At 45.8% G+C, this 26,247-nt stretch overlaps 2 protein-coding genes across 3 annotated transcripts in view; both read left to right on the top strand.

Moving 5' to 3' along the window:
- The window catches only part of LOC119163143 (uncharacterized), a 61,167-nt gene that overhangs the window by 16,921 nt on the left and 17,999 nt on the right, over positions 1–26,247 (top strand). The window contains exons 6-9 of one of the 2 annotated variants that reach the window (XR_012886263.1): positions 1,755–1,878; positions 6,731–6,918; positions 7,665–7,782; positions 24,152–24,321. Coding sequence is in view for 1 of the 2 variants with exons in the window: in XM_037415088.2 (XP_037270985.2) it covers positions 1,755–1,878; positions 6,731–6,918; positions 7,665–7,782 (430 nt within the window). In the remaining variant the exon portion in view is untranslated. The remainder of the gene's footprint in view (positions 1–1,754; positions 1,879–6,730; positions 6,919–7,664; positions 7,783–24,151; positions 24,322–26,247) is intronic. The other variant, XM_037415088.2, reaches the window with a different exon arrangement.
- LOC142772039 (sentrin-specific protease 1-like) lies at positions 17,581–20,999 on the top strand. Its single transcript, XM_075874118.1, has one exon. The coding sequence runs from the start codon at positions 18,199–18,201 to the stop codon at positions 19,249–19,251; it is 1,053 nt and encodes a 350-aa protein (XP_075730233.1). The 5' UTR covers positions 17,581–18,198; the 3' UTR covers positions 19,252–20,999.

Here is a 26,247-nt window from a genome sequence, read left to right as displayed (position 1 = left end):
TGTACGGTGTCGGTGCTCGTTAAAGAACACCAGATGGTCAGAATTTCTAGAGCCCTCCACTACGGTGTTTTCAAATGCGAATCATTTTTAACGTGTTGCAAGCACCCACCCACCCACCCATTCATCCATCCATCCATCCATCCATCCATCCATCCATCCATCCATCCATCCATCCATCCATCCATCCATCCATCCATCCATCCATCCGTCCATCCGTCCGTCCGTCCGTCGCTTACGTCGGGTGCTCTCATCACCCCTTCATTTGGCGCGAACCGAAATTAGCACGGTAGGGTAAAATGATTTTACCAATATGACGCCCTGGCCAGGACATGAATAATGTCACAATCACATCGCGTACATCGTCAAACACTACCGGCGGGACAATGGCGCATACCTGTGGGCGGGTATGTGCCACTGGTATGCGGGTATGTACCACGGGTGATTGACACTTCGTATATACCAAGGAACGACTCAAAGACAGATGGACTATTTTAACGCGTGAGTGTTAGTAAAAACCCGGCATCGGCAGCGTTGACCCGACGAATGCAAAAAAAAAAAATGTCATGGTCCCAGCTGGAATCGAACCCAAGCATTGTGCGTAGCAGGCAAGCATTCTACCATAAAACCACGCCGGGTTTTTTTTTTTCTTTATTGCCTGTTTTCGGATAAAACCACGCCGGGTCTCGGGACTGTAAATTTTTCAAAGAGACCCTAATTTTCGTGAAACGTGAATTGTGGTTGCAGCGCTTGCTGTCAAATTTTATGAACATTACTTATGTACTCGTGTATGATTCAGCCGTCACGTCGGGATAACGTCAACTTTATTTAGGTACAATGCGCTGAAGGTTATTTATATAGCAGTGTCCAGGGCTACCATCCTCGCGAGCACCAGCGCTCCATGTCAGTTTACCGCATCTGGGGTTGCTAATTCTCACGTTCCTGTTGGCATCGTTTCGCAAGGGCAAAGAACTGGTTATATAAACATCTGCAACTCTTCACCACATGTCTCCGCGTGCAACACCTGCACGTATACTTAGCGTGATTTCATAACGTGCCGCTCAATAAAAAATTACAACTCGGTACCTTCCCTCCGCATGCTTCGCATAACGTCGATTCCCTAGGTACGTGGGAACTGCCGGATTTTTCGATAATCCTAGTGTGGCTTCGGGATGTAAAAACACAGATGTTATTATTATTATTATTATTATTATTATTAATATTATTATTATTATTATTATTATTATTATTATTATTATTATTATTATTATTATTATTATTATTATTATTATTATTATTATTATATTATTATTATTATTATTATTATAGATAATGTAATACTAGTTATCTGTATTTATCTACCAACTTAATGTCAGAATGAAGGCTTACCAAAAAGCGGCTGTAATGAAACACGCGACCTTCGGGTTACAACAAGCATTCTTACAAACGCAATGCTCCTTCAGGGATGGGGACCATGAATTTAGTCACAGCGAGCAGTATAGTGGAACGAATAACACCATCTGCAGCTGCTTGTCGGTTTCTCGCTCTTGTGGCCTATAATGGAGCTGAAATATACTGACTCGTCCTGGAACGGCTGCCCGCTTGACTTCCCAATCTATGATGCTGGGTGCTCTGAAGGAGACTGCAATCTTTCCATTGGTTCTCTCGAGTCTCAGCTTTGTGAAAGAGCAGTATTGACGCGCCACAGTTGAACACTTTCTGTGTGATCAAAGCAGGCATCTGAACTACCGTTTCAGCCTTTCAGAAGGGCACGACTGCTTGCAACCGTCAGAGGTTCATCAACGACATGTTCCTGTGTGGCTTCCACTTTGCCAACATCATGGACATAGCCCGGAAGGATTCCAGCATCAATCAGTGTTCGTAAGTGCCCCCTAGCTGCAACGACATGTGCACTGATAGATTGTACGAGTGGAGGTACAAGTACAATATGGTACTGGAACTTTTTTTTTTCATCAAGGGCGTTGCCAGAATTTTTTTGTCGCGTGTGGGGGGGGGGAGGGGGGATACATTATATACATTCGTGCATGCGTTTGTATGTGTGCGTGTATATGTTGTTGCGACTCCGGGTTCTGCGGGTCTCAGTTTGGTAGCGGGCCCCCGTCCTAGGACCCATCGTCGAACAAGTCAGATGAGGCGCTCGTAAAAACGACAATTTATTTACATGGTTAGTAACTGAGAGTTAAAAAGGAGGTTATCAAGTGATCAGAACTGTACATGAGAGCTGTTGAACTGTAGAACCTCAAAAATGCAAGTCTTCCGCTTATATAGCGCCACTTTGCCAACCCTGGGCGCATTGTCCGCGGCTCCCGCCAATAGGGTGTTCCATGGGATAGGTGGTCCACCCACGAAGGAGGGGAAAGACACCACACAATACATGTGGAGAGGGCGCAAGTCTACACGATGCCCAAATATGATCACCAAAGCACTGCACCGACGTTTTCGCACACGTCACCAAGTTTCGCGCACGTACGATGATTTTGGTTTCCAAGATTCTTCTGGCAGCTGAATGAGGTTCGAAAAACCGGCTGCTAGTACACGTGTCAAACTTGCCTGACTGTTTGGGTAAAACAATGTAGTGGTGGGCTAGCGTATCGTCAAAATATGCCACCCCAATCAGCCGATCCTATGGAGAAAGGGGGGGGGGGAGGAGGACTAGTCAACTAATTTCTCGTCGCCGAGGCGGGCTCCGGCAAGGGCTGCAGCAGATAGTGCATTATCCTTTTCTTCAGCCACACATTCCATTCCTCGTTGTTTGCTTGAAGCTGCGGCTTAGCTGTGAATATCCGGCGCTCTGCTCCTCCTGGCAAGGTGCAGCCATAACGAGTTTGGCTTCAGCTTTCAGCCTGAACTGCAAATACCATGCTGGTTCCGAGATTCCCAGATCCTTGGTGACCTCGAAAATGGCCCAGCTGCCTCCTTGTCTGCCTCGAAAGCCTTGCTCGCAGCAAACACAATGGCCTTTCTTGAGTCGAGCTCACAATAGCCTCTCTTAGCTCGTGCGTTTTCTTTGCGCGAACCAGTTTCGAACCCCTCGTTCAGGTTTTGTTGAGAGGAAATCAACCCGCCTTGACGGCACACCATTCCTTGGAATGCGTCGAAATATTTTCTTCCCGTTCACAAAGGCCGAAAAACTTCAATAATGATGACGGTCGTAACAATGTGTGCGTGTATATGCAAGCAAGCAAAATTCAAAATTTTCGGGGAAGAAGGAGTTTGAGCCCTCGCTACGCTTTTTTCTTTATTATCGCTTGCAGTGCTGCTGATTATACGCGGCGTTTTGCACTTGGACATAAGTAGGTGCGTGTGCGGTATATTTAACTCGCACAGTGTGTGAGCCGCGAAGTTACTACTTGATTTTCGGAGCAGGAGGCAACACGTGGCAACTTATCTTGGCTCGCATCTCGAGTGAGTGAGTGACAACTTTATTCTTGCATGTCGATACGATGGCCGATAACCTGTCTGTCGGTCTGTTGTGATATGTTTTTGTGAACTCGGGCATCCAACCCACAATAGATAAGGTTTAGACTAAGGCGGAACGTTCTTATAATATTTACGTAAATACATAAATGGGGTATACAACTACATAAATGAACATTTAGGTTCATAACCTCTGCTAGTATAATGGTCTACACAGTTAAGGAATATGCAGTGCACGGTTCTCGCGGCCCTGACACGGCGCATATAGTCGCGCGCCACTCGACCACGCACTCAGCCGTCGTTGTCGTCGAGGTGGTACGATGTCTCTCGTGAAGTGTCGATGCTACGGGTGCTGCGCCACCACGGCAGTCACTGGGACGGCCGCTTCGTTGTGTGGTGGATGTCCGAACCCGCGCTCGACCACGCCCAAGGACTCTGGTAGGCAGTCCCAGCACCGTCGACGTCGCAGGACCAGTGTTCAAGTGACGTCTTAACGAAGACATCAGTGCCTATGGCAAGCTGGAGCTTGGCGGCTGTCGTCACTTCACACAGAGGACCGAGTGAAAACAACGAGAAACCCACCGCGTTGTGTGCGTGTTTCCTCAACGGTGCCGTAGTGTGTGCGGCGCCTCGTTGTGAGCTGCGGTGGTGTGTGTGAGCTCAATTCCTCAGTGGTTGTGCAGTGATGTGCGTGGTGGTGGCGTGTGGTGATTTGGTGTGCCGCTGTGTCGTGTTAGATAAATGTTGTCCGCGACACAACGTTCTGGAAGCGTGGGGGAGTGTGACGAGTTGGGGAAATTGTTTAGTGAAAACTGAATTTGGGAAACAGAAGGCGACGAAAGTGCGTGGGTGGTGCGTGTGGGCGCCGCTCGTGAGGGAACACGAGGAAGGCGGTTTTCGGAACGCTCGAGGAGCAAATCGGGAAAGTGTGCCAGAATGGTGGTTCGTGGCAGCTACCTGTGTCCAACCTGCCACGGCTGGACTGCGGACGAACTCGAATGACGAGCTATACGCCAGGCGACGACGGTGCTTGCGGTCACGGTCGAGACCTGTGGGCGAGTCGGTGACCCGAGCCAGGAAATCTCAGGCGTCCTGGGCCGACCTACCGGTGTTCTCGAGCGTGACCGACCGCCGGTTTGGACATCGACCACACAGCTAAGCGGCCGTCCCAGCGACTACCAAGGTACTATATGGCAGTGCACCCCGTAGCGTGGCAACTCCATGAGACAGCGACACGTCGGACCTCCTCGACGACAGCAACTTGTGAGTGGTTCACGTCGAGTGGTGCACGACCAAATGTGGTGTGTGAGGGCAGCGAGAACCATGCACTGCATGTTTTAGAACTCTAAAGGCCATTTTACTGGCAGAAGTTACAAACTGCCTCGCCGTGGTGGTCTATAGTGGCTAAGGCACTCGGCTACTGACCTGCAGGTCGCGGGATGGAATCCCGGCTGCGGCTGCTGCATTTCAGATGGAGGCGGAAATGTTGTAGGCCCGTGTGCCCAGATTTGGGTGCACGTTAAAGAACCCCAGGGGGCCGAAATTTCCGGAGCCCTTCACTACGGCGTCTCTCATAATCATATGGTGGTTTCGGGACGTTAAACCCCACACATCAGTTACGAATTCATTTATGTAGCTATAGCCCATTTACGCATTTATGGGAATGCATTATATAAACGTGCTGCCTTTTTTCACGCCCCGTGCCTTGTCGGTTGAGCGCCTGGATTTACACTATCTATCTATCTATCTATCTATCTATCTATCTATCTATCTATCTATCTATCTATCTATCTATCTATCTATCTATCTATCTATCTATCTATCTATCTATCTATCTATCTGTATATCTGTCTGTCTGTCTGTCTATCCGTCTGTCTGTCTATCCGTCTGTCTGTCTGTCCGTCTGCCTGCCCGTACGTCTGTCTGTACGTCCGTCTGTCTGATCAGCCGCCTACGACATTGTGTTCTAGAGACGGTATCGTTCATACTAAAATTGGTATAGCATAACATGTCTGACAAACATGATCGATTGGTCGGATCAAGATAATGACAACTTTTTCGTGAACGGTACGGATTGCACATCACGGCTGCGGTGCTCCTGCGGTTGTTTCTTTAACTTGATATATCCAAAAGTTGGTGTGATGAGACATTTCTGCACGACCAACATAAATGACAGGTGGTAACATGAAAATCCTGACGTGTTTGCCATGTTTAACATGGTTTACAAACCATGCTTATATGACCCGCTCGCGGCCGTTCGCTAACTTGATATACATAGAATTTGGTATTTCGTGACGTGATTATAGGACGAACATAAATTACAGATAGCAAATAGAAAATAACAAAATCCACGTGATGTACATAATTTACATGCCACGCTCATGGTGCACTCACGGCCATTTCGCTAGCTTGACATGCGACAAGCTCGGTATTACACGGCGTGACTGTATGACAAACATAAATGACAAGTGGTAATATAAAAATAACATGACATGGTATGTACAGCATGACTTGCATCCAACGCTCATAGCGTACTCGCTTGATATAGATCAATATTGGTATTGCGTGACGGGACTGTATGAGGAACATAAATGACGGGTCTGAATACGTAAATCCTGATGTGCATGTTATCTACAGAATAATTGGCTCCTTGCTCGCTGCTTCGCATTGCATCAATTAACTCCGGCAACGCATGGCACCTGCCTTTTTTTTCTTGGTTCTTTTTTAATCTGCTAGGCTGCGTGATTGGGGCTGCCTGTTCCACTAGAAAACTCAACCGGACACCACGGACGTCAAAGTCTAATGCTTGAACACAGCTCGTCAAAGAAATATCCGCCGCATAATAGAGCTGGACTGTTCATTTTCGATCATATTGCGGTAATTGAAGCTGGACTAAAAATTATTGTAACTCTGTACCTATGTCGCTCGACGGCTTCAAGATGAAACAGCTCCAACGTTTAATGTTAGCCCAAAAGTTACTTCTGGAAAAAACTCGATCTATCGTAGGCAAACTGTTTGTAGGCGCAATAAAAGTGTAATAATTTATCATTCATTTGAGAGTGTGGCTTGGAGACCAAGCAGAAGGGAAGAAAATATCGTTTTTGTTGTACCTATTTTTCACTTAAACAAAATTATATTTATTTCGTGCTATAACAACTTTACCCATAATATCACTTTTCTTTTTAGCTGCAAATCTGGCACTAAAATGAAGTGCCCAAGCGATTTAGGATACGTTTAGCATGCCGCGTATTGGCTCTTTGTGATGTGTGTCCAACGGCAAAACCCTGTCCGACAGGTACATCGAGAGGTACAAGAAGTGCCACAACACTTCACTGGAGACGTACGGCTGCGCTCCCCCCGACCAGCTGTACAAGGACGCCGAGAAGTTCTTCGAGTTCCTCACGCATAAGTTCATGGACAAGTGTCGGGGAGACAACAAAGCAGGCAATGTCGCCCTCGTGTCCCTCCTCACCGACAAAGACGGTGAGCAGACGCATCGCCTCGCTGTCATGTACGGTGGGTTCGGCCCTTTTAACCCCAGGAGAATTATATGTATCTTTCCGAATCACCCTCATTTTCTTTTCCCGCGTTTTCTCGCTAAGCGTCGTGTCGCTGTAAGAGTGCACGTTTTCGGGATTGTCAAATTGTACATTACTAACGCGTGTGAAATAGTTTTGCTCTTTGCATTCCCTCTAAAATTACTCTTTTGGTTCCGATATCGAGAGTGCAGTTTCCCTGGGACGTGTCATGGCAGTGTGGCGTCACGGGAAGACAGAGATTCTCGACGCACTAGCGGCATATTTCCCATATGCTCGTGGTACACGGAAACAACTCTCAATTATATTGTCTCCAATGACTATAGGCTGCACGTAGGAAACTGAGTTCATTCAAACTCAGCGGAACTGTTTTGACTATAGTTGGGATAATGCCCGTTGCTAAGGGGCTGGCGGGCTGTGTCTCAGCGTTGATACCTTTGACGTAAGAGATATTATTTTATTCACGTTGTCTGACTCCGGTGTGTGGATAAGGTCAACACTGCATACCAAGGAAACAAAAATGTTCCCTTTACGATGTCTGAAAATCGTGCCAGTACAGCTTTGAAAGTGAGGTTCCTAGATTTCTGTGTTCGCTTTTCCTTTACCCCAAACGGCCCTCGGCCACTCATGAAAATTATTCAATCAATCAATTAATCAATGTTTATTATCTCGCTTTTGTGCGCCTCACTCCAGGTGCTTCGGATGCTGATAACAGCTGCGACGGGTACAACTTCATCGGACACTTCTTCCGCTGCTCCAACTCCTTCATGAATGCGACCGGTCGCTTCGAGGACACCAGGCGCATTTGCAGGTACGGCAATGATAACGAGAGAGGGAGAAAACAAAAATAACGCCTTTGTTTGAACAAATTAGACGAAGCGTCGGGATGTGTAAGTTACGCGAAGCTTCTTTGAAACGTATGCATAAGCGTTTTAAGCTGTTGTCTGTGCGTATACGCTTGGGCGTGGATAAGTTTGTTTTATTAGCACGCTGCCCTAAGGAGTTTTTTATCAAGTCCAGTTTCACGACACTGTAGTGCGTACCTGCACATGTAGTGTGCTACGAAGGGCTTTGCCGTAGATCAAGACTTTGAACTGATACAAGCCACTTGATTGATTGATTGATTGATTGATTGATATGTGGGTTTAACGTCCCAAAACCACCATGATTATGAGAGATACCGTAGTGGAGGGCCCCGGAAATATCGACCACCTGGGGTTCTTTAACGCGCACCCAAATCTGAGCACACGGGCCTACAACATTTCCGCCTCCATCGGAAATGCAGCCGCCGCAGCCGGGATTGGATCCCGCGACCTGCGGGTCAGCAACCGAGTACCTTAGCCACTGGACCACCACGGCGGGGCCTGATACAAGCCACGCGAACCTGCCCCGCCATGGTGGTCTAGTGGCTATGGTACTTGGCTGCTAACCCGCAGGTCGCAGGCTCGAATTCCGGCTGCGGCGGTGGCACTTTCGATGGAGGCGAAAATGCTGTAGGCCCGTGTGCTCAGATTTGGCTGCAAGAACCCCAGGTGGTCTAAATTTCCGGAGCCCTCCAATACGGCGTCTCTTACCATCATATGGTGGTTTTGGGACGCTAAACTCACATATCAATCAATCACGCGCACATTTTGCGTTAATAAAGCAAAGTGAATTGGTTATAACTGATTGTAGAATCACCTAACTTCGGCCGCCATTGCCTGGAATCTAAGCCGCGTCCTCGAGACCGTGCCGCACTTTAGCCGCTGGTGCTGTAGTGGCTGTTTCAACTGTGAATAAGATTGGCATATGTACGTCACTCCATGGCATGTATGAATCTGCACGTGAAGACACGCAAACATTCGTGCCATCGGCCCTCAAATTGAGCGAGGGCGCACTACTGTCACAGCTGTACACGTTACCGAAATAAGTAATTGATTGATTGATATGTGGGGTTTAACGTCCCAAAACCACCATATGATTATGAGAGACGCCGTAATGGAGGGCTCCGGAAATTTAGACCACCTGGGTTTTTTTTTAACATGCACCCAAATCTGAGCACACGGACCTACAACATTTCCGCCTCCATTGGAAATGCAGCCGCCGCAGCCGGGATTTGAACCCGCGACCTGCGGGTCAGCAGCCGAGTACCTTAGCCACTAGACCACCGCGACGGGGCTACCGAAATAAGTAACTGATCTTGTTTAAACGCAAAAAATTATCTTCTATAAAACGCAATCAATCGCAGTGGGCGATTGCAGCGCCAGGAAAGTAAATGAGCAGTTAGAGAAATGTGATCGATTAACTTAACGATTACTTATTTAGGCATGATTATATCACCGTCACACAATCACACACGCTTACTCGTACTAGAGCGAAATACTGTGGCTTGCACGCGGTAGCGAAGGCTGTAGCCTTGCGTGCAGGCTGGAAGGCTCAAGGCGCGTTTACACTAGAGCGACACGACACTGATATGACCCCGACGAAGACACGAGGTAGACGCAGACCATCGGCCGACGAGTCACCCGCCGACGAAGTCGCCAGACCACGTGGTCAGGGGACCAGCGCTGGATAGGTGGCACACCGGAAAAGAGCACCTGGCGGAGAGTCGCGACACAAGTTAGCTGCTCACGCCCAGACGACCGACCGCAGTGTACCACTGTGGGAGCACGCGCCTGCGCCGCTGCTGTGCATCATTTTGGAACGAAAAGCCATTCCTCCCGTACTACTGCACTGTGGTTTAGAAAAATAACTTTGTCTGGAGGCTACTCGCATATAAAAATCACTAAAAAACGGAGAAAAGCCCTACATAGTGGACTGCGTCTATGCATATATGAAGGGACAGCGCTGTGCCGTGATGGCAGCTCCCTCGTCCTCATTTTCTGATTGCGTGTAGGGTTGGGCTAATTCTAGCGCTGGCTGACATGCCCTCATTGACAAGTGCGTGCTGCGACGATACCAAGCTGCCAACATCTGCAGTAAAACGAAACTAAAAACTAAAGCAGAGTAAGTGGTAGCTGCGTCATTTTTTTCTGGCCTAGTTTGTACTCCCTGTCCGCAGTATGTACGCACGGGGACGTTGATCAAGCAAACCACTGTGACAGCGTAGCACGTCTGGTGTCGCGCTACTATTCTTGAGGGCACGGAATAGATTAGCGATCCACGTCGGCCGCACTTCGATGGGGGTGAAATATAAAAAAAAACACCCATGAACCAAGATATATGTACGCATTGGAGAACCCCAGGCGGTCATAATCACGATACGCACACACTCTAAAAAATATCGAGTAAAAAAGGTGCCTTTTTGTCCCACAACAATAATCGTCATTAGGCTTGCGTGCGCTTCCTTTCTTGAAAACTCGGCACTGGCCACTTTCCTATCGAGAATGCAATGTAACCCTGTTCATCGGCATGTCGATCGTGACCGGAGTGTACCAGGCGCGGGGTGATAGCACAAGGATGGAACGCAATATAGTTGACAATTATTGTTGTGGGACAAAAAGACACCCTTTTTACTCGCTCTTTTTTGATTGATTGATTGATATGTGTGATTTAACGTCCCAAAACCACCATGTGATTATGAGAGACGCCGTAGTGGAGGGCTCCGGAAATTTCGACCACCTGGGGTTCTTTAACGTGCACCCAAATCTGATCACACGGGCCTATACAACATTTCCGCCTCCATCGGAAATGCAGCCGCCGCAGCCGGGATTTGAACCCGCGACCTGCGGGTTCGCTCTTTCTTGAGAGTGTACCTCAAAATATCTTGTTTGGCCCATGAAAGCCTAGCAATTATCGATGTTGAACAGACACCATCAATTTAGGCCGACACAGGCAAGCGGAAAAACTGAAACGGTGTTGTTAGGCAAACTAAACAACGAGTGAAAATCGAAGACGTTTGATACTTCTCTAGCAAGGCAGAAATTCGGATTCATTGTTCAAGGTAAACAGTGCGATGAACGAAGACGGAGAAAATAGGAAGACACAGGACAGCACTCGTCCTGTGTCTTCCTATTTCTCTGTCTTCGTTTGTCGCATTGTTTGTACCTTGAACAATCAATTGTTACCAGCTTGCCCAATTTTCAATAATAAATTCCGATGTTACTCAGCCATGGCAGCCAGTGAGAAAAAACGTTTACCGCATCGTCTGACTCCAGAAAGCTAAGCTTCGAGTAGTCCACTGCTTTGTCGGTAACAAGAACATTGACTTTTGCACAATTAAGTTGACCAGAGACAACTCTGCATGGAGTGTTCACCGTGAGAGTATCTTTTATAACAGCTCAGAGGCGTAGGTGAACGTGACCCCGCACAAGCCTCGTGACAAGGCAACTTTCCTTTACACGCAACTGTTTACAAAAAGAAAAAAAAATTCCTGCCAATCGTATCATTCACTTCACGCGGTGGCATCGGAGTTTGATGGTGGTGGTCAGATGGATGGACGCATAAGAACTTCGTTAGTCCTGAAGTGCATGACTAAACGCTCAGTGGGCCAGATGAAAAAAAAAAAACAGTTTACATGGGCCGTATATTACATAATACGCTCGTTTTATTTCCGGCAAAATGCCGTTCAAACTAGACCCTTTGTCCCTGTTTTCCACTGATGGTTGTCTTCACTATCGAATAAATATAGCAGAGACGCGCCGTTCAGTTTAGAAACGAGTCCGACAGCACTAGACAGGAGAGCGAGAACAGAATTTCGCTTGCCTGACCACTTGGATGCAACGCTGCCTCCTTTTTCTATTTCCTCCCTTTCCTCTATACGCCCTCCCTTTGTTTATATATGGTTGCACTAGAATACGCAGCAGTCCCGCCAGCGCCCTTTGGTCTTGTTACGACGATGCGCGCACGCAACGCCTCCACCAGCTGCAACTCTCGTCTGCGGGAGCAGCTGAGAAGTGCGCGCTCTCACCGCCAGGGTGGTCGTGGCTCTGGCTCCCTCGACGACGGCGCCTCAAAAGACAGCATGTCGTCGTAGCAAAACGCATCCGCAGACCTGTCGTGGGTGTGTCTTTGGGAGATCTGCGGCTAAGCGAAAATTTGCCCCATCTCTTTGCTTCAAACGACCACGAAGGGAGCAATCTTGGGGGAGATAACAATGCCCTTTTCGAAGTGGTGTCTGAATAGGCATTTCGTGGTGTCTGAACAGGCATTTTGAGCACCAACCGGAAGTCTTTTCTTAGCTACCCTTTTGTGTCTAAGCAGCCTGGTCTCTCGATGCCGCGGATTATGGCGGGCGCTGCTCAGCGTAACCGGAGAGGGACAATGACAGAGCAAGGAGCATAGCTGAAAATTAGGTGCAGGCGGGAAAGTTTAGCCTGCAGTGTGACTACAGAATTGGCCAACGAAAGGCTGTGAGCAAGGCGTGGGCGTAGTCTTCGACAGACTGTTTGTGCCTTTGCAGTGTGCATTAGACGATTACAAGACAAAATACACAGTCGGGAGACCAAAATTGGTGTCGTGTCTCTCTAGTGTAAACGCGCCTTTACCGTGGTTATGGTGTTACACGCTGTTAACTGTCAACAGGGATTGTCCTTCGAAATTGTCGGTGCCGTGTCTTACACGTTTTGTTCTACATTCAAACACTATCAATCCATATGCTGGATGGAAGGGCGATATTATAATTAGGGCTCAGTGTTTTCCGATAAATCCTAAATAAATTTGATAAACACCCACCCTGTAAGGTTTTTGAAAATTCGGATTTATCCGGTAAGCTCCGATTTTAGAAAACCTTCAAAGAGCATTTTGAAGGACGACAATCTTCAATCGAAAAGAGCGCATGTCCATCAGCGGCAGCAAATTCGCAAAGTATGCTCGCGTCTATTATAACAAACTTTAAGCTTGTAATACGAACAAACGTGGGAATTTTATTTTTCCCGGAGATGAAAAGCTAGCCTGGGATAGAAAAAAAAATCAAGCAGTGGCATAGCTCGGCTATGCCACAATATACTTAGCTTGAGGTATGGGGGCGCCGCTAAACGTAACGTTTCAAACATGGCACTAATGACCGGCGTCAAGTCTTTCATGATGTCAGCTGCCATCTCGTAATAAGACCACTAACTACGTGACGCCAAACAGGCAAGAGTGTTCCACACTCGCCATGGCGGCAAGTCCACTTTATGGGGTATATATGCGTTTAAGACGCATATATACCCCATAAAGTGGACGGGTGGATAGCCGCCGTGGCAGTTCAGTTGGTAGATCATCGAACGCATTAGTCGAAGGTCACAGGTTCGTTTCCTGCCCGCAGCAACTCATCTTTTCGTCCAGTTTTCTTTTTCAAATTTACATTACAATTACTTCGAATGACATCCACTATACTCTCTCCGGCAGTATTGTATGCTAGTTCTCAATAATATTGTGCCTAACAGAAAAAACGAGCCCTTAAAGGGCCAGTAAACAGCCCTGAGGTCCGAAAATTTTTAAAAAGAGATATATGTGCAGTTTTTAGTACCGGCAGAACGGTACGGTTATGTCACGTGAAGAGCGTGTGAAGAGCGGTATAAAGGCCAGCAGTCTCACGCGGCGGCCGGTCGCAACACAAGACAGAAGGCATGGCCTCCGAGATAGCGTGCTGGCAGGAGGCTCCCAACTGAAAATAGAGCGACGACCCAGGCATAGTTTTTTAGGGGGCGTTGGCACAGCGCAAAGTCCCTAGATGAAACAAGTTTCGAAGGTAACGTCACCTTTTCCTTTCTTTTTTACCTATGTTCCTGGGGCGCCCCCTAGAAGGTTCAAAACTTTCATAAAAAGGCAAAAATTAGGGTTCAATCGCTACGGTGAATAGGTGTAAATGAAACGAAATGGAACGAAATGAGTCGTAGATTACATGGTTACCTTTAGGAACATAAATGGCACAACACAAGAGCAAGCGGGATGTGTGCTACTCAACTGGCAACGTTGTGTAGCTTATATTTAACATACAGAGGACGTGATTTTACACCACTAGCCATGGCGTCTCGCGTCGTACATCGTAGTTCGTCCAGTTATAACTGTCCACTTCTCCGAATGCGTTTTGTTCGGGCTGTGATACAGTGAAGGCGCTTCTTGCTGGATCCTGTCAGTGACCACATGATCCAGTGACGTGGTTAGTGGCGTCCTGTCAGTGACGTTGTGACGATTGATTACAGCCGGCTTGTGCACACGCAAGAAAAAACTACAGCCAGACTGGTATGAACGCTTGACTAGCAGCACTGCGATGACGTTTTTTTTTTAATTTGGACAATCGTGATGCCAGGCGATTGTGATGCGGTGCTCGGAACTTCCTGAAAACGGAGAGTTTTGCTGGTGAGGTGTCTCGAAATAGTGCGTTTCGGCTCAAGCGTGAACTGGTCAACCGTGAAATGTTTAAGGTGCGTTGATTACAACCTCCAGCTCCTCTGTATACGTGCATACGCGCGGGTATTTGTACCAACTGGCATGCACTAGACGCGCATTAGATGCGCGCCTGGCGTTTCAATAAAACCGACAAATAAACTCGTTGAAAAAGCAGTGTATTCGGTGAAAAAGAAGTGCCCAAAGTCACCAGGCGCGCATGACGTTTTTTTTTTTTTTTGCCCCTTCCATCCCTCTTTGCTTAGCTTCGAGCGCTTTCGTCGAGACGAGAGAAGAAAGACTGCGATTTACAATGCCTGTGACAAGGCATTGTAACTGCGCTCGTACTGGACGGATTCTCAAAACTTTTTTGGCGTTGAATTTTCGTAGGAAGGAAGGAAGGAAAAACTTTATTTGCAAGGGTGTGGTACAGGGGTCATGAGCTTGATGGGTGGGGCCCTAAGTCCAGGGCTCCACTGGCTGCCGCCGCCTGCCTGACGTGACGCAGAAGTGCAAGCTGCACCTCTGGGAATTTTCGTAAGGCAATAAGCTCGTTTAGTAAATTCATTCCATGCATGAAAAGTGTTTTAGGGCCCCTTTAACTTAGGTCAGAAGGAAAGAAGGAAGCTTCCCTCGCCCTATTGTATATGGTAATGCCGCGGGCTTCGGAAATGCATTTCACGTCAAGTCGGGCATCTTTGTCGTCTGCTACACAACGTAAACATGATTGACAAACTTTTCTGATTTGATTACGTTCACTTTTCGAAGTACCTGTCCAGTTAGGAGATTTTTTTTTTTTTTTTCAAGCGGTGCGCAGCGCTCGAAGTGCAGCGCGAGAGCCCTGCCCATTAACGGAAGCGAGCGATAGTGCGGCGGAAAGAAGGAAAAACGCCTGATGTACATCCCCAATTTCCCTTTCCAGAGTCGCAGTGCCACCAAGCGTTGCCTTGGGTTCTGACGCGACCAGAGTGAGCAGCGTGGCTCGCCTCGGTGCACAAGCCACGGGTACGATCAGAATGCGTCTGATTGTACTCCTCTGGAATGCACAGACCGGCAAGGCGCGCGCAGTCACTGTTCCAGGCGCATGCGCAGCACGGCTCTTGTACGTGCACGTGAAATCGCTTTGGCTTGGCCAGTGTAGCTAACGCTACTAAAAGAAATTTATGGAGTGAACGATGATGAGTGGGGCGAAGCGTCCATTTGTCGGTCCATCTGTCCGTGCTGCTGTCCATCCATCTAGTAACACTCCAAGTACCGCCATCTCGCATCTTTTGGTCATATATTTATCCAACGCCTCCTCTAGAAAGATGCCTGAGGAATGGCTCGCGCTCCCAGCGAAGTTGGCCTGCCTGCCTTCAGTTTTGAACAAGCTCTGCGCGGTGGCGCTCGCGACCGACACTATCATTACGGCGACGGGCGGTACCAACTTAGCGTTTTTCAGCTGCGGCCCATAGGGGCGCGTCAGTCGAGAGTTGTTCGAGACCTGCAACTGTGCATCACTGTTTCGGAGGCTATGCAAAGTGTTGCGTTGTTGCACCGTCTGCCACAAATGACGCTAGCAACCGAGAACATTTTCAAAATGAAGGAGGGAAAGGGTGTGGCAGTTGTTTTTTTTTTCTCATGCGGCAGGCATCTTCCTAGAGAAGGCGTTGATTTATTATATGCAAGTACCGCCATCCAGCGGACATTCCAAAGACTAAACTAGAGGTGGCTACCCACTACTACTACTACATACATCGGGAACGCACGACTCTCATGTTGAATTCCAATGGCGGAGTCGGAGCAAGTTTTTCTGCTCCTTTCAGAGCAAGTGTGTTCCAATGACAGAGTGAGAGCGAGAGTCAAAAGTTCCAATGAGAGAGCAGGAGGGGATTCAGAGCGGGAGTCCCTCCGTGGAGCAGAAAAAACTGCTCCGCCGAAATCGGTGGAGTGGACCGGAACTCAGCGTGACGCATTTCCTTTAACACGTTTGCCTGCTTGGAGGCACGGCCAGCCGCGCAAGCATCACGCAAGTTGTGTTGATAATGGCGGACGGCGTGGACGGCTCGGCAGCAAAGTGTGCGGCAATGCTTCTGCTACTCGATAGCGACAGCAGACATCGTGGACAATAGCTGTTGCACGCTTGGCGTGATATCCATTCCACACAGGTGAACAGCGCTGAACAAGCAAACGAACGATGCGGCGATGCTGGTAAACCACGTGGGAAACAGACAGCGGAAAAGACCACGCGCAAGGTATCTTGGGTAACGCGGCAGCTTCCGCCTTGCTCCAACAGGGCGGGTTGTGTGTTCGATGGCGGATTTGGAGGATTTGCTCTACGCCAGAGTCGAGTGCTCGCTCGCGAAGTCGGTCGGCTGCACCGACTCCGCCATTGGAATTCAACATCAGCCTGTGGAGCTTCGCCCTTAAAAGTGAGAAGCGACTTCACTTTAGCTCCTGTTCTCTGTGCTGTTTTAAATTATATTGTTTGAAAATAAAACGCAGATGAGTGACGGAATGAAGGCAGCTACCCAGACAATGTCAAATGCGACAAACGGTGCGAAGTGGTTGCCGAGAAAAAATCTATACCTGCATTCTCGTGAAATAAGGTATGGACCACTGAAAAATAAAATAAAAATTACAAGTATGCAAAGCCTTGAAACAAAGTGAGGTAGGTAGTCCCGAAGCTACCTACAAAATGTACACGTGCAACAAATTTGAGAAATTCTTTTCACTTTGGAACTATTAATTCTGTGGACGATAAAAGCAAGGAAGCGCGTTGGTTTGCCAATGAATCATCATTTCGAGCTGTTAATTTTCCGTTATACGAAATAATTCTTGCAGCGTAAAGTTGAGCTGATTTCTAAGATGTTATTGGAAACGACTTTTTAGCATTTTTGCGCTCCACCGGACCGATTGCCCAGAAAGCTGACGTATTTCCAAATCTTTTGAAATAAAGAACTTCCAGAGAGAAAAAGAGCAACAGAGAAAACCTGCGTGTAACGCATGCAGTGTCTCTTAATTTTCACTCTGATTTCTTAAGCACTGCAAGTGCAATACTTAATTGTCTAATAACCCCCTAACACGTATACAGCTTTCTACCACAAGAGTTTCCTCGCCACAACAGCAAACAATCGGTCCTAACAGCCTTGAAGACCTGACGGAGGCCGAAACGCGAGAGTACCTATTCGTTGTGGCGTAGCTTTCTCGCCTTATCAAACCATGTTGAATAGAGGAGTGATAGTTCTTGCAGCTTCCTTGCTTTTTTTTTTTTTTTTTGATCAGCCAACTTAGATTTTCACGACCCTACGACACAGATGCTTTCGCATTACATTCCAGTGAGCTGTAGTCGGCCTCTCCTGAGGCGGCCAAGCAATCGAAAGGAGGGCAAGATCAGTCTAGAAGCAAAAACAGTCACTACGTCTCAGTCGTAATCTGCACCGCGAAGAGCGAGAGCACGTTAAACCGAAACACTCTTCTTTATTTGACGCTCCTAAGTTTCCCGATACCGCGGCAAAGTTTCGAGCGTGGTCGCTTTGTTCTTGGACGGCATCCGAGTTCGCCACATTAATCGCAACGGCACAACGGTACAAATACGACGAAAGGCTAGTGGAAAAAAAAAAAAAGTGTGACATCACGTTTGCCATGTTTGGAGCGAAGTGTAGAGGGCGGAGCCTCGATGGCGTCAACATGCCTATAACAATCGCACTGCGCGTGTCGCCAATGAGGCAGCCATAAATTAAGTGCCTCTTTCCCTCCTTTCAAGACTCACTCAATCAATCTCGCAATTATGCCGCGTCTCTCCACGCACATACCATATTTGGTCGATCGTGGTCACTAGTGCGTCTCCCAGTTCAGCTGGTCCGAAAGAGACGCGCTTCGATCCACAAAATCAGTGCGCTGATCGCGTGGCTGACGGAATTTAAGAAGACTTTTTTGGGCAGTCTAAGTGAAGCGAATGGCGGCGAAAGCGACAACGAGCAGCCGACGGCGCCCCGACGGCGTTAAACCGAGCAGCCGGCGTAGCAGTGCTGAAGGCGTCGGAGCCGCACTGAAGCACGATCAGCAGCGGCCGCCTCGCCTTCTGCGGGAGCTGAGAGACTGCGTGGACCCGATGGCCATCTACGGGTTGGAACTTTCGGTCTACGAGACCTTCGGGCGACGTCCGAGCAGTCGCCCTGTGCGGTCGACTCGAAACCCGGACCCGGACTACGTCGGCAAATGGTCTGTGACTGCCACGGTGGACTCGTTCATTGAGCTGAAGCGTCAGCTGGTGCAAAGGTCCTGCGCTTCCAAACGTCGAACAAAATGCGATACCCAGTCGTCCATCCCGGCCAGGTTAACGCGGGTGATGCAGCGAGAGGTGCAAAGTGCAATGGTGCCGACGCCGCCTGACGAAGTTCTTGTGTCGGCCTTTCGGATAGAGATCAAAAGAAGAGACTTGTACACGTTGGCCGATGGGCAATGGCTCAACGATGAGGTGGTGAATTTTTACTTGAACCTCATCGCGGCGCGTTCTACGGAGCGGGACGACCTTCCTAGCGTGTACGCCTTCAGCACCTTCTTCTTGGAGAAACTGATGGTCTGCGGATACGGGGGCGTCTCGCGTTGGACGCGAGCGGTGGACATTTTCGCCTTCGACATCTTGCTCGTCCCGCTGCACATGACTTGTCATTGGGGCCTGCTTGTAGTGGACTTCCGCCAGCGTCGCATCGTCTACTACGACAGTCTGGGCCCGTCCAAGTCTCCCGTAAGCCCAACCATGATGATTAAAATGTACTTGGACGACGAGAGTCGGCTGAAGCGCGACTGCGAGCTCGACTGGAACGACTGGAGATCGGAAATCGCGAAGGTGCCGCTTCAGACCAACAGTGACGACTGCGGCGCGTTCCTGTGTCAATATGCCGAGTGCCTTACCAGAGACGCGCCGATCACGTTCGGCCCCGAGCAGGTACCGTACATTCGAAGGCGCATAGCGTACGAGCTGCTCCACAAAACCATCTTGGCCTGAACCATGTATAGAAAAAATTAAATAAAACTGCAGCAGTCTTTGGGATAAAGAGTGCAATATATTCGCGAGTGCGTACTTTGTGTAGCTCAATCAGTTGCTTGTGAACGAGTGGTATTCTTTGCCTCTGGGGCTTCTTACTCATTTGTTGTTTCATGTGTTTCCATGCATTCTAAAGTAATAATGAAGACCACGATGCCAAAGTTCACTTTGGATTTTCCTGCGATATCTGCTACGGCTGCATGTATTTAGGAGATATAAAAACATTTGTTCGAAGTGGCATTGTGTTAAATATAGTGCTGATAGGTGTTAACCAAAAATGTTCGAATAGTGGAGTTTCTTAATTCGGTGTCAATAATATGAAAATATATTCAAGGGTCAAAGGAAACGTTTGAATATCATGATTATTACAACCATTTGAGATGTCGTTATATCTCTTATATTATTTCATGTATATTGCATGTAATAGACCCTTTCATAATGCTTGTGTGCTTCCCTGCATTGCCTGTCCACCCATTTAATGGTTGTGCCTGTCGTGCTTCAAGGTGACACGAGCTTCTAGTCGAACATGTTGGGGTGTGTTGATTATGCGTGCTCATGACAAGAGAGTTATCTACATTTTTCACTATATATAGAATGCAAACTGCATTTTAGCATCTTGTTTACACACACAATAAAAATCGAATGTCGCCATTAATACGGCAAAATACTAAAGCTTACTTTGCTGTTGTAAAAAAGTTCTATTGTGTTAGTAGTTTTGCCAAGGTACTGAAAAGCCTGTAAATCATAATTTACTTTTTTGTCATGTCTTGAGCATTGACACTTGTTAATTGAAATAATTCAAACGAGCTCTCTGGTCTTGGCCAGCATATGCATTTTCAACGGTGTCAAACACTCAATAAGCGAGATGCAAGTTGGAAAACAATTTTTTCAAAATTACGTGTTTTCGTTTTTAACTGCTTTCATGAGCATAGTACCTCTACACGACGAAAAAATATCAAGGCTGTGAACTCAGGCTGAAATCGCTCTTAAAGAGCCCAGTGTTGGCAGAAAAAAAAAAGTTAGAGATCATTGTCTTCAGATACCTGGAATTTGTCCCCTCACTGTCTGTCATTGCATTTCTCATGAGGAGTTCACCACAATGCAACATGCTTAAAACAACCATAGTAGCAACAAATGACCATTATAGACATTCAAAACTGCTCAGTGCTCTGTTTTGCCTGATTTATTATCATTGATTGTACAGTTATCACTTAATACGTGTCTGTAATTCTACAGTGTTCGTTGTGTCTTATTCTTGTGTACAGTGTTATTTCAGTGTAATATTTTCACGAAATATGTTCAATTATTATGTGTTGTTTTTTGCCAAATTGATGAACTCTTCAGTGCGTGTCTTTACTTAATGCATGTTTTCATATGCACAGTGTATGAACATTTCCCAATTCTTTTTTCAATGTTTTGAATTCTGCATTGCACGATATATTCCACCCCTAATGTAATACCCTAACAGGGGCTTTAGGGAGAAAAACAAACTGAACTCTCAAGCTTCCATAACGGAAGATTTATTGTAAAAGCGCATCTCTGCCATACATATTAGCTGTCATTTCAAGGCTTATTATGCAATTTTCAATGTCATTCTAAATTAAATTGCATCTAGATGCAATTTGGGGCAACTCCTTGAATTTCGACGTCATATTTTTGGTACTTCCGAGAGCCAGATCAAAATAAAATTTTCACCACATACTTCTGAATATGTGAATAGATCAATCATTTTTTTTTTAATGTTGATATAACATCTATAACTATTATGAATGTTAAGTAACCAGTTGTATGGGCTGAGCATTTAACATTACATTTTTTCTCGTTTGTTTATGTGCATCATACCACTTGGTAGTTATTGGCAGCCTACAGTTTATGTGGAGAAATATGAGCCATTACTGACTCATATTTCAAAAGCTTAGTGGCACAAGAAGTGTGCCCAAAAAGAGCTATATTTCACACATTGTCATGGTACAAAGGGAAAACTATACAACTTATATAATAAAACTGATTACATATTTATAATCAGCACAAAAGCTTACATAAACAGTAAAAAGTTACATTGCCTTAGGCTACAGATCAAAGGGAAATTTTTTTTTCGAAGCGCATCTTCCTTTAACTCAGTCATATTTGACCGCAGCCCTGTTAATTAGGACAACCCTTGAAGCGGGTCAAGCCTGAAGTGCCTTAAATGTGTGACTTGGTGTGAAAAAAAAGTGTTTGCAGGCAACCGAAACGAGGCAGTGCAGTCTAAATTACCGCTGTCGTCAGCGGAAGCCTTACGGTTAGGCAAGTAATGTTCCGGGTTAGTACATTTTCTGGTTAGTTAGGATAGCGAATTTTATACCTGCGGTTGCATTGTCAAACCAAGTCACAAGTGGTGCAAATTGTGGTTTTTACACTCATGCAAAGTAAAACCAGGGTTTATGTATTCATCAAGAAGGTACAAATGCATTGATGTAATAGACAGTTGCTAATTGGTTGTTTTTAGGCCTTCAATAATTTGGCATTCAATTACTTTGCACAATTTTCCTGGTTCCATAACATCTAAATTAGCTCTTACTGCATGGCTGTAGCGTCTCTTGGCAATCTGTATAATTAGTAAGGTCGCATGGCTTCTTCTTTTACTCTTTGCCTTCCCCAGCTCATCTTAGGACTAATGATGATGATCTTTATCATAATTGTCATCATTTATTTACTCTTAAAGGCCCCGGTTGGGATATTACATAAGGGGTGAGCATACATAGAAGAAAAGGAACGTTTGAACAGTGATTAATTAGGCAAATAGAATAAAAATAGTGTTTGCAAAGAAACAGGTGAAATTCCAAGCACTGAAAATGCACGTGAAGAATAACACCTTAAAAAAACAAAAAAAAAACAGACAAAATATCTCTGTCTGCTATGCATCAGCGCTCAACAAATTTTAGAAATTTGATGGGGTTAAGTTCAGTCACAACACAGTCCGGTAAAGTATTCAATTCCACAATGGCTAATGTCAAGGAGGAGTTATTGTATGAATTAGTCGAGCCATGAATTCTTTGGAAACTGAGGGAGTTTGACTGGAGGCATGAAGTGTGGTTGACCTTTGAACTGCTGGCATGACCTTAGGATAGTGTGGCATTTAGTAGCCGCCCAGAACATGACATGCTGTTTCATCTGCTGCAGTCAAGCAACTTGTAAATCAGATTTTTTTTTTACCAGTCAGAGTCATATATTTGTGTTGGTGTAGATTGATATTTCTTGTGCGTCTAGGCAACTTCCTCGTTGAAAAAAATAGGGCTGATCCCTGTACCTGTTGAAGAAAGTCCTATGCTCTTTACCAACAACTACAACAATTACAATAACAATAATAATGATATAACAATAATTGTGATGATAATGATTCAAAACAACAAACCTACGTACGAGGGAAGACAAACTGGACAGTCGCGTACTTGCGGATGAAGAGTTTATTAAAATGAGCACAAATTTTTGTATGCCACTATGCCACAGGCACAGTAATACGAGTCTTCGTAATCTTACTGCCTAGTTGTTCGGGCATTATTGATATGAAGCTTAACCAACTTGCCCAATGAATTTTCCCACTATAATAATAATAATAATAATAATAATAATAATAATGATAATAATAATAATAATAATAATAACAATAATAATAATAATAATAATAATAATAATAATAATAATAATAATAATAATAATAATAATAATAATAATAATAATAATAATAATAATAATAATAATAATAATAATTAATAGTGATAATAATTATAATTAATAATAATAATAATAATAATAATAATAATAATAATAATAATAATAATAATAATAATCGGGCTGCTCAGCTCGGTGGTGGGGGTTTGATTCCTGGCCATTGCACTGCAGCCCCATTTACATGAGAGCAAAGCACAATGAACGCCCTTGTAGCAAGATTTAAGTGAACATTAAGGCCAGATGGTAAAAACACTTCTGAGCCTACTACAACAGTGTCCCTCGTGATCATATTGTGGTTTTAGGTTGTAAGGTGCCAACAGTTATCGCAAATAGTGTACATTCAAAGGTGAATATGTTTGACAGAGATCTGTCTGACTGGGTGAAAGTTCATACAAATAAGAGCAATGGAGAGGGGGACATCATCAAGAAAAGATGCCAGCTAAGGAGTCGACCAAACAGCCACCCCAGAAGAAAGAAGGGACCCAATTGGTCCCGAATCGTTGGGTTAGTTTTTTAGTTTTCACATTAGAAACTTCGGACTAAATGTGGCTGCGGAGTTTGTTTTATTCGTATAATTGTGTACATGCGTCAAAATAACCTCCCGCTTCCCTAAACTGGTACATGTCGTGGAAGTGGAGAATGCAGCGAAAAATTGGGAATGACTGAAAGTTGAGCTTGTCGTGGTGTCGGCGTGGCCGGCCTGGGACACCAGCAAAATGAAGCACCGGGTGTGAACCACCGAGACAGTCTCCTCCCCACAATCATAGACATAGCTGGGTCCTGAGTGAAGGTCTAGTTTTATTTGCGATGATGCTTCATATTCAGATATTGCAACCTCTGGGTGTGATGAAGCAGGTTTCATAACTGAAAACGAAACTGCTGTACAACACTATTCGTCGAGGGTTTATCTTAATACAAAGTACGCGTGCAAAGACAAACGCATGAAAAGGGGCCAAGATGGCACAAATGCTAATAGTCGACTGAGTAGGCACACAGCAGCGTAAAAGAAAGTATACAAAACTTGCAACGTGCAGTCAAGTTTTTGCGTCTATTGAGGCGACATTTGTGTCATTGTAAACTTTTCAGAGCTTTTGTATCCATGTTTGCCTGCCTACGTTCTTTTAAAATGGAAAAGTTGTGCTTCCTTTAGATTGACGGACCATGGTGTTCCAGTGGGTATGGTGCTCGACTGCAGACGAGTCGCAGTCTCGGCAGCCGCACTTTGATAGCGTCGGAAAGACGCACGTTAAAAGAACCCAGCTGGCAGATACTTCCATAACCCTCCACTACAGCATCCCTCATGATCAGATCACGATCTTGGTACGTAAAATCCCAATCTATTGTTGATTGGTTCAGTGTAAGCGTTTTGTCGTCTCTGGGAAAGTGTGTGCCACTTGACGTGAAGAAAGGAGAGAGCTACTGTAACTTGACATCAACGCTGAACACGTCTACACTCGATGGTTAATCTAGATAGAATGGAAAGCAATAGCAGCTGATGACAGCACATGGTCAGATCAACTTGCATTACAGATGCATCTCACGTGCATCAGCCTGTTGATTGATTGATTGATATGTGTTGTTTAATGTCCTAAAACCATCATATGATTATGAGAGACGCCGTAGTGGATGACTCCGGAAATTTTGACCACCTGGGGTTTTTAACGCGCACCCAAATCAGAGCGCACAGGCCTACAACATTTCCGCCTCCATCAAAAATGCAGCCGCCGCAGCCGGGAGACGATCCCGCGACCTGCGGGTCAGCAGTTGAGTACCTTAGCCACTAGACCACCGCGGCGGGGCGTCGTCAGCCTGTCTTCGAACACAAACAGTGACATTTCAAGCATCATTTTTTTCCCTCAGGCTGCCAGAGACGAACAACCTGTGCCACCATGCTCCATCTGTGCAAACAAGTGAAAAACCTGCTTTTATTGTACAAAAATGCTAACCACCCCTTATGCATATAATACCCCTAACAAAGTCTTCAAAGTAATAAAATGAAAAACTCGTACAAACAGCTGGTTGTAATTATAATTCACCCTTTTCCACTGCACTTTACTGGACATTTATTTTTGCAGAGCTGGGATGAAAAGTCAATTTCTTACTCATACAGGCCTCTCTTTCACTAATACCAATGTTTGTAAGAATTTCAAATATTTGAATCATATCCGTGCTCTTTTCCCACCATTTCTATATAGTGTAACCTACTTTGTTTAATATTAACGAACTCTTACAATAATGCCTAGGAAAGTGTAGGGGATGTAAGTAGTGATTGTAATGTTAGTGTGAAGAAAGAAAGGGATGGAAAGATAATTCGTCGCTTAAATGTACTTGTTGCTAGGCTAGTTGGTACATTACGAGGATAAATTCTAGAAGCCTAATACACCAACTAGAAGAACGACAAAGCGGAAGGAAAGAGCGTCCCTGTGCCACGTTGTTCTGCTTGTGGTCTTTACGTGTAGAATTTACCCACATGACATGCTGGTGGTGAGGACCGAACCTGCAATCATCAAAAACGCGTCCTATGCTCTACCAACTGTGCTGCAGTGGCTGGTTGCGAGAGCTTTGAACCCTTTATTAGAAAGTCCCAGGTTTGCTCCCTGCCATTGGAAGGTTATCATTTTTATCCACTTTTTTTTCTTCACGCGTACATTATATATATACTACAAATGACATCACTTATACTTCTCTTGGCATAGAATGGTTTGTTACTTCTCATTCATATTTTGTGTAACAAAGGAAAATGAGCCCCTAAATTTCCACGTCTTTCCTTCATAGGTTACTTAATGGCATGTGTTAGAGAGTGCAGCACTTAGATTGCATTTGGGTGTACAAAATAGGGCGTCGGTGATGCACTCGTTTATTATACCCATGAAAACATGCCTACAGCTAATTGTGCCCCCCGTTTTTTATCATACCACTAGTTTTTGGCTATTGCTACATGTCATTGGCATGAGGATGAATCATGAGATACCATCTTCATGTTTGTACCTCCTAACGAACTCTGTGTTTGCGTGAGGGGCGGTCGTCATGAGAAAGCTAGATCTGACCAACTTGGCAACACCTCATGAAGTGATCTTTATAGCCTCTTGTAAGTTGTCTAATAGCCGGGAACTCCCAATGTATCTGGTTCTTTGGGAATTCACCCGGAAATTTGTGCCTGCGTACACCAACCGTGGCACCTTTGCAGAGTGAGTCATTTCGAAATTTCTTGAAATTTATCATTCTATCTTGCTCGAGACTTGAAGC

Source organism: Rhipicephalus microplus, chromosome 9 (assembly GCF_043290135.1).
Source record: "Rhipicephalus microplus isolate Deutch F79 chromosome 9, USDA_Rmic, whole genome shotgun sequence".
NCBI lineage: Eukaryota > Metazoa > Arthropoda > Arachnida > Ixodida > Ixodidae > Rhipicephalus > Rhipicephalus microplus.
Note: the sequence above shows the minus strand (reverse complement) of the source record. Positions and strands in the feature narration are given on the sequence as shown.

Excerpts from the sequence above, each read along its gene's own strand:
- LOC142772039 (XM_075874118.1), top strand. The coding sequence starts at position 18,199 with ATGGCGGCGAAAGCGACAACGAGCAGCCGACGGCGCCCCGACGGCGTT.